The sequence below is a fragment of the Orycteropus afer genome, unplaced genomic scaffold (assembly GCF_000298275.1).
Source record: "Orycteropus afer afer isolate SDZICR_OR568_19922 unplaced genomic scaffold, OryAfe1.0 scaffold00368, whole genome shotgun sequence".
NCBI classification, from domain to species: Eukaryota; Metazoa; Chordata; class Mammalia; order Tubulidentata; family Orycteropodidae; genus Orycteropus; species Orycteropus afer.
Window position 1 is genome coordinate 513,662 of NW_006921955.1, and position 9,315 is coordinate 522,976.

Below are 9,315 nucleotides of genomic sequence, written 5' to 3' on the forward strand. Positions count from 1 at the left end.
AAGTGGTGGGGGGAGCTGTTGCATTGTAAACTGTCGTCAATGACATGAGACAAAGTATATGTGAACTGCCGTATGGAAAGTGAATTCGCTCTGTAAATCTTCACCCAAATCACAATAAATAAAATAAAATAAAAAAAAAATTTTTTGTCAGGTTCAGCTTGAACTTGCCTATGACCATTTGATGGTCCCTTGAAAACCTCTCTATTGTTTGCCTGAAAACTGAACCACAGGAGTTGAGTACAGTTGCAGGTCCACAGGGTGAATAAGGGCCTTTCAGGGGTTACACTAGTCTCTGTCTAACAAGTAAGCCTGGTCTTTTTATGATCTTGATTTTTGTTCCACACTTTTTCCCACTCTATCCAGAACCTTCTAATGTGATCCCTTTTCAGAGCAGTCAGGAACTCTGGTGACACAATGGTTAATGCATGCAGCTGCTAATAAGAAGGTCATCAGTTTGAACCCACCAGCCACTAGCTGGGAGAAGGATGAGGCAGTCTGCTTCCACAAAGATTCATAGACTTGGAAACCAGATGGGGCAGTTAAACTCTGTCCCATAGGGTCACCACAGGTCAGACTCTATTCTGACAGTGGGTTTGGTTTCTGCTTTCTCAGACCAGTCAGTAATGGTAGCTGGACACCATCTAGTTCTGTTCTCAATGTCATGGAGGCTGAGTTTCACTGTTTTCCTGTGTGTTTGCTTTTCTTCCCTTCTTTGCTCCAGATGGGGAAAGACCATTATTTGCACCTTAGATGGCCACATATAAGCTTTTAAGACCCCAGCGGCTCCCACCAAAGTAGTATGTAGAACATTTTCTTTAAGGGCTGCTAGCCCAATTGACCTTGATATTCTCCAAGACTATGGTCCTCAGTACCCAGGCCTAGTGACACACTCCCACCACAAGGTTTATGGTTATGGCTGAAAAGTTTTCATATTTTTGCTCCTTGTGCACTGTATTATATTTATGGGTATGTTTACAGCATATGTAACTACATATATAGAAATACCCCATCAAACCTATACATATTCACAGTTGTGGTAGTTAAGTTTGGGTGTCAACTTGGCTGGGCCTGGTTGAGAGGCTGGGCAGCTGGATGTAGTATTCCCCATGATGAGATTGGTAATCAACTCCTTGGTAGAATCTACTAGAGCAGCTGAGTAGCTGCCTTAGGGATATGGTCTACTTCCTGTATATAAGGAGAAGCCTTGGGGAACAGTCTCTAGCTTATGGCACGCTTGAACCCTGCATGTAGCCGTGTTGTTGTTCAGCAGCCTGCCATGCTCTGCCGACGTTGGGACTTTCAATGGACTTGAATTAATGGTCTGTCATGTAGTCTGGTAACATCAGGACTGTGCCAACCTTGGGCTTGTCAGTCTCAGCAGTCAGCAACTGTCTGAGTGCTTCAGTGGGCTGGGAGCAGGAGGCCAAGCTGAAGCCCAAGCTTGAGGGGCTTTCACCCAAGCCCCTAGAGCCTGGCACTTTGAACTCGGAATTAAAGCCTCCAAACTGTAAGAGAATCAACTCCTGTTTGTTCCAGCCATCCCATTTGCTCTTGTCAGAGCAGCACTAGGTAACCAGAACAATGGTATAGTCCCATTCTCCTTCCCACACCTGTTCAGCTTATGTGTCCACATATCTACTTGTAGATTAGTATTAGGAGCTCTAGTGGCATAGTGCCTAAGGCATTTCACTGCTAACCAGAAGGCTGGCGGTTCATACCCAGCAGCCACTCCTCAGAAGGAAGATTGGGCAATCTACTTCTGTAGTGATACCGCCTCAGAAACCCAAAGAGGGGTCCTCCATGAGTCGGAATCGACTCGACAGCAGTGAATTTCATTTTGATTTTTTGGCAGATTATTACTGTTACTGCAGGATTGTCAGTGTAATAGTATTTACCTCTTTTGCCTTTAAATCTGGACTTCTCCCAGAATCTTTTGTTACCCTGATCATTTATTGTTGTCCTCCCCCTTATTGTATACTGCCTTTACCTTCATCCAAGGTAATATGTGCCTATCATCTAGTGGTTTACCCTCCCTTCAACTCCCACCCATGGTAACTACCAAAGAATATCTCTTTGTGAGTGGAAAGCTTTCCTTGTCTTTTTTTACAATAGTGGTCTCATATGATATTTGTCATTTTGTGGTTGACTAATTTCACACAGCATAATGTCCTCTAGGTTCATCCATGTTAGGAGGTGTTTCACAGATTAATTATTCTTTAACTTGCTTAGTATTCCATTATGTATCTGTACAAGAGTTTATGCATTCATCCACTGATGGGCATTTAGGTTGTTTTTATCTTTTTGCTATTGTGAATAGTGCTCCAGTGACTGTGGGTGTGCATCTATTCATGCCCATGGCTCTTATTTCTGCAAGATATACACTAGTAGTGGAGTTGCTGGATTATATGCCATTTCTATTTCCAACTTTTTATGGAAGTGCCATACCGTCTATCACAGTGCTGCATCATTTTACTGTCCCACCAGTAGTGTACGAGGGTTCCCATCTCTCCATACTCTCGTGAGCATTTGTACTTTTCTGTTATTTTGAACTCTGCTATTAATACTAGGTGTCCTGGTTACCTAGTGCTGCTCTGATGAGAAATATACCACAAATGGGATGGCCTTAACAAACAGGAGTTTATTCTTACAATTTGGAGGCTTTAAGTCCAAGTTCAAAGTGCCAGGCTCTAGGGGCTGGGTGACAGCTCCTCAACCTTGGGGTCCAGTTCTGCCTCCTGCTCCTGGCCCAATAGAGCTAGAGGCATTTCTTCAGTCAGACAGCTGTTGGCTGCTAAGGCTGAGAAGCCCCAAGGTTGACAAGTAAAAAGGCACAGTCCTGATGTTACCAATCCACACAGCAGGCCATTAACTTAAGTCCCAAGGTTGGCAGAGCATAGCAAGCTGCTAAGCAATGACACAGCTACATGGAGGGTCCAAGCATGCCAAAGGCTAGAGACCATTCTCAAAGTTTCTCCTTATATACAGGAAGCAGACCACATACCCAAAGGCAGCTACTCAGCTGCTCCCAGTAGATTCCACCATGGAGATGATTACCAATCTCATCATGGGGAATACTACATCCAGCTGCCCAGCCACTCAACCAGGCCTAGCCAAGTTGACATCCAAACATAACCATCACACTGGGGGAGATGTTATCTCATTGTTTTGATTTGATCTCTCTAATAGCTAATGATCACTAGCGTTTCTTAATGTGTTTATTGGCCACCTGAATGTCTTCTTTCTACAAGTGTCTGTTCAAGTCCTCTTCCCATTTTTCAATTGGATCGTGTGTTTTTGGTTGTTGAGGTGTTGAAGTTTTCTATAAATTTTAGAGATTAGTCTCGTTACAATGTCATTGGCACAATTTTCCTTCCCAGTTTATGAGTTCTCTTTTTTACTTTTTTGTGAAATCTTCTCATGCACATACATGTCTAATGTTTAGGAAGACCCAGTCAACTATTTTGTCTTCTGGTGCTAGTGTGTTTTTAGTTATGTTTGATAGTGTATTTATGGCATGTATTAGGGCCCCTAAATTTGTCCCTACTTTTTCTGATGGTCTCTATAATTTTAGGCTTTATATTAGGTTTTTTGATACATCTTGAGTTTGTTTTTGAATATGGTATATGCATACAGTGTGAGAAATGGGTCCTGTTTCATTTCTCTGCAAATGGATATCCAGTTTGAAAAGGACCATTTGTTAAACAGAATATCTCTTCCCCATGTCATGGGTTTTGGCCCTTTTTCAAAGATCAGCTGTTCATAGGTGGATGAATTTACTTCTGATTTCAGAATTCTGTTCCAATGGTCTATGTATCTGTCATTGTACCAGTACCAGGCTGTTTGCACTACCGCAGCTATGTAGGACGTTTTGATATCAGGAAGTTTGAAGCATCCTACTTTGTTCTTTTTTTATAGTTGTCCTTGCTTTTCTGAGGTCTCTTTCCTTTCTATATAAAGATGGTGATTAGTTACTCAATTTCTTCAATGAATGATGATGGAATCTGGATTGGGATTGCATTATATCTGTAGATCGCACTGGGGAGTACTGACATTTTGACAATGTTAAGTCTTCCTATTCACAAACATGATACATTCTTCCATTTATGGGTAGTCCTCTTTTGATTTCTGTTAGTGGCGTCATGTACTACTTTTTGTATACATCTTGTGCCCCTAGTAAGATATATTCCTAAGTACTTTATTTTTTTGGAGGTTATTATAAATAATATTGTTTTCCTGATTTCTTTTTCAGCATTTTCTTTGTTAGTGTAGAGAAATCTGACTGATTTCTGTACGTTGATCTTGTACCCTGCCACTTTGCTGAATACTTCTAATAATTCCAGCATCTTTTTTGTTGAATTTCTGGGATTTTTTTTTTTAATGTATCATATTATCATCTGTAAATGGAGATAGTTTTATTATTTCTTTGCCAATTTGGATGCTTTTTACTTCTCTTTCTTTCCTCACTGACCTGGTTAGGACTTCCAATACAAAACTGAACACAATGGTGACAGAAGGCATACTTGTATGGTTCCCGATGGCAAGGGGAATGCTTTCAGTCTCTCTTCATTGAGAACAATGTTGGCTGTTGGTTTTGCGTGTATGAAGAATTTCCCTTCTATTCCTGTTTTGCTGATTTTTTTTTCCCCAAAGAAAAGGTTTGGATTTTGTCAAATGCCTTTTCTGCATCAATTGCTATGATCACGTTTTTTTTTTTTCCTTTATTTATGCAGGGAATTACATTGATTGTTTTTCCAATGCTGAACCATCCTTGCATACCTGGTATAAATGCAATTTGGTGATAAAGTATTATTATTTTGACATGTTGCTGGATTTGGCTAGGACTTTTTTTTGGGGGGGGGGAGAATTTTTGCATCTATGTTCATGAGGGATATTGGACCACGATTTTCTTTTTTAGTGCTGTCTTTGCTTCAGATTGGTATCAGGATTATAGTAGTTTCATAAAATGAATTAGAGTCTATTCCCTCCTTTTCTAGTTCTGGAATAGTATGAGTAGACTTGCTGACAGCTCTTCTCTGACTTTGTGGTAGAATTCACCAGTGAAGTCATCTGGGCAAGGACATTCTTTTGGGGAAAAAAAAAAAAAAAAAATTATGACCTGTTGGATATCTTGTTTTGTTATGGTTCTGTTCGAATTTTTTACCTCAATCTGTGTCAGATAGGTAATGTTTCTAGAAATCTGTCCATTTATTCCAGTTTTACATACTGTTGTCCCAGTAATTCAGGGCATTGCAATATCTTGCATGGAAAAGTCTGTAAATTCTTCCCATTTCAAAAATTATTCTAGTCCTTAAATAACATTTTTATTTTCATTTCTAGCAGAATGTCAGTCTAGTGATTTCACTAAGAAAGAACAACTGGAAAAGGAAGCTGCTGCTGCTTCTTTTTTTTTTTTTTTAAGTTGCTTTAAGGCAATTGTCTATTTTGGGGAAAAAATAGGATAATTTTTTTTAAGAGAAAAAAAAAAAGAGAAGATAAAAGATTATTTTAAATATTGTTTACTAGCAACCTTGAAGTCTATAACACCAACTGAGCTATGGACTAGAATATTGCTGCCTGCTGCAGATGACATTCCTTCTAGCACAAAAAGTTAGCTGTGGTATGAGACCCAAATCAGGAACATCCCTGAGATAAACCTTAGCTTTCTGTGAAATTTAATGGATAATATTAAAAAGTTAAAATGTCATGATTAATTCTTCTTTTGAAAATTCCTTCTCTCTGTTTAACTACCATAGAATTCTTTTTCCCCATAGTAAACCTTTTAATGTATTTTCAAACATTATTGCATTAAAGGTCCCTTGCTATGGAGCACAGTTCTACTCTGAAACATGGGGTTCCTGTGAGTCAGAGTTGACTTGAAGGCAACTGGTTTACTTTATCTATATCAGCATGTACATTTATTTAACTATAAGCAAACTTACTTATTTTTTTCTCTACATTATTTTCCCCAAAATATCTTTAAACAGTTCCAATATTTTATTTTCTTCAAGTTCAAAGGCTACCTACCTGCCTGAGATAGAGAAAAAAACTTGAATACTGTCCTGCTTCAGGAAGGTATGAAAGAAACACGGTGATGCAGATTAGTAAAACAGTAGAATCTTTCCCAACTTTCTTCAGTGACTGGTAATAAACAGAAAGAGAAATTAAAAAAAAAAAAGATACTAATGTCACTTATATTCTTTGGTATTGGTTTACTTGTTTGATCTTAAAAGGTCAATAACAAAATTTAACTGAATTATAAAAGGAAGTAAACTTTAAATCTCTCACTATCTATCTTTATGGAAGTCACAGATACTAATTTCAGAGGTCTGTGCTTCAAACATGACAGATTCAGCTGGCAGTCCCCCCCCCCCCATGGGGGTGGGGGAATAAACAAACATGTCCTCATTTTTGTTAACAATACTGATTCACATTCACAGATCTGGAAAAAAATATACTCCCCTGGAGCCTTTTAAGAAAATCACTTTACCATCTCATTCATAATGTAACTTCTTTAAAGTCAAAGTCAGCATAGAGTGTATTCAATATTCAATTATATGCCTGTAAAACTAGTAGATAGTAAGTATGCACCAGCTGTGGGGTCAGTGATACCAAGAGTGACTCTGAGCAGTAATGACTTTTTGAATGTTACAACCTTGTTGAAAAATTCTTCTATTCCTTTCCACACAGAACTGTTGAATAACTAAGGAATGGAGTCTGTTTTAAGTCATAATAACTATATCTTTATATTAATCATAGCCAAAGTAGCTAGTATCTATTGAGTCCCTACTACATACATAATCCTAGACTAGATAATTTATACTTATTAACTGAAGTCTTCATAACAGCTCTGAAAAGTAATCTACCACATCTGTTTTACAGAGGACCTTCTGTGTGTAACTTAATCACTACATGATAAGAAAGGAGAAGTGCCTTTCCAAGGTACAGCTGACTTTCCACTGCAAACATATCCTTCTTTAAAACAGTGGCACCATCAGGGCAGGCAGAGCCCCCAGTTATGCCTCAAGAGGGCTTTTCAGAAAAGAATTTCTTATGATATGAGTTAGTTTTCTTACTACAAATATTTTTTCCTGAAAGGGGAAGTTGGGGAATAAAAAGCAAAAATCAAATCTCTACTTTTTTTCCTAAACATATCAAGAACAATTTGAAATCAGGTTAAGACTAGGGGTTATGGTAATACTCAGGATTTTTTCTAGTTGTTAATGTGACATCTACCCTCCACCACACACACACACACACACACACACACACACTATACTACAGAAAACAAAGATTCTATTTAATGTGCAAAATACAAGTTCAAAGCCTCTGGTCAAAGTGGATGTCTATGAACAATTTAGTTATCACTTTAATTAGACCAAATGCATTTATACTTTTTGAATTAAAGAAAATGAAAATGCCCACTTCAAGTACCTTCGTTTTGTTAACAATGGATGCAAACAACCATGCAAAGAAAGAAAAAATTTTCTTTCCCAAACCCTCCACAAGAAATACGTGGACATTTGTTCTCCCTTAAGTAACATGTTTGACTAAGAAGTCAAATTCTATTCTTTCCTGGTGCTCAGACTCCCTCAATCCATTACCTGCAACTAAATTTTTCAATTTCTACTGGAAAAAGAAATGGATCCTTGCAATTACAGAAATGTTCAGTTGTACGCCTTAGCAAAATATTTAGGAAAATAAACATGTTTTTATTTACCGTAAAAGGGTCTGCTTGTTTCCATGAAATCTGAGTGCCCCAAGTAACAGGTCTCATTTTCTCTGGCAGAGATTCTGGAACAGCCAATAAGATAAAGCAGATATCCAAAAGAGCCACCACTGTGGCCACCAGTACGACAAGGTTGTCTCCATAACTGGCAGATAGGTATGCTCCAATGGCTGGACTGCTGACTAGACTGGCTGCAAAAGTAGCTGAGACCTGCAGGAAAAGCACACTCTCATCCAGGGCCCCACAGGTGCATACCTGGGGCCATCATTCCCGAGCTTTAAACAAGACAAAAGCGGTTTGTTCCACACAAATTTTAAAACTGTCAGAGAATTAAAGTAATTTTATTTTAAGAATTAGTCGACAAGTATTAACTAATTGGAGATAGCCTGGAGAGCTACAACAGTAAAAACTAATGATATTTTTGAAATAAAAAAATGTGAAAATCTTCTCCATAAAACGTAACACACAACCACTGATCTTCTTACATTTAGGAAATAAGGAATGGGGAAGTGGGGGAGAGGGATACAAAAAAATTTCCGGAAGGTTGAAGATAAAATCTACAAATTTGTCAGGAGCGATGCTTAATATTTAAGTTCATATTTGAAAAACACTGCACTGTTTCATTATTTTATTAACACTGAAAGGAAAAAAAATTCCCATTCATAGAAAGATATGGGGCGGGGGGCGGGGGGGGGGACCAACGTATACCAAAAAAAGAACAAAAGAATTTGTTGAGGAAGAGATTGAAGATTTTTCACTAAAGAGGTCTCTAGTCTATGGATTTCTGTCACTCTGTCACATCCTGACTTCCATTTAGAACCAGAGATCACAGAGCCAATTAACTATGCCTGAAACCTTAAGCCATACTGAGATTTTTCACACTGCATTCTTGTAAGCGTGTGAAATGCCCATTTTATTTTAGTATACAATTTGAACATTCAAAAGCACAAATGGGCAATTTTTAATATACAAGCAGGATGAGCACCAAAAGCATGTATCAAAGTGAGTTATTTAAACTTCTAATCGATTTTAATGTTGTTCTTTGGTGCCATTTGGTCAGTTCTGCCTCATAGCAACGCTATGTACAACAGAACAAAACACTGTTCACCCCTGCACTATGTCAATCTATCTTATTGAGGGTCTCCTCCTTTTTTGCTGAACAGTTACATTCCCAAGCATGATATTCTTCCCCAGGGAATGGTCTCTTCTGACAATATGACCAAAGTTCATGAAATAAAGTTTGGCCATTCTTGCATCTAAGGAACACATCAGCTGTATTTCTTCAGAGACAGATTTGTTTCTTTTTCTGGCAGTCCATGGTCTTCAGTATTTTTAGCTTACACCCCAATTCAAATGCATCAAATGCCCTGGGGGTTCTCTAGAGAAGCAAAACCAGCAAAGCTTATAGAAAGAGAGAGAGAAAGAGACATTTATCTTAGGAAAATGGCTCACACGCTTATGTTGTTGTTGTTGTTATGTGCCGTCGAATCAGACCCGACTTTTAGCGACCCCTCCTTGGGTTTCTGAGGCAGTATCACTACGGAAGTAGATTGCCCCATCTTCCTTCCGAGGAGTGGCTGGTGGGTTTG

The 9,315-nt window shown here is 38.5% G+C and overlaps 1 protein-coding gene across 1 annotated transcript in view; it reads right to left on the reverse strand.

Annotated features, from left to right (window-relative positions):
- Positions 1–9,315, reverse strand: part of MFSD14B (major facilitator superfamily domain containing 14B) — a 229,939-nt gene that overhangs the window by 22,153 nt on the left and 198,471 nt on the right. Inside the window, exons 6-7 of the mRNA XM_007953001.2 lie at positions 7,718–7,936; positions 6,025–6,138 (exon numbers count right to left, since the gene is read on the reverse strand). Of these exons, the coding sequence (XP_007951192.1) occupies positions 6,025–6,138; positions 7,718–7,936 (333 nt within the window). The remainder of the gene's footprint in view (positions 1–6,024; positions 6,139–7,717; positions 7,937–9,315) is intronic.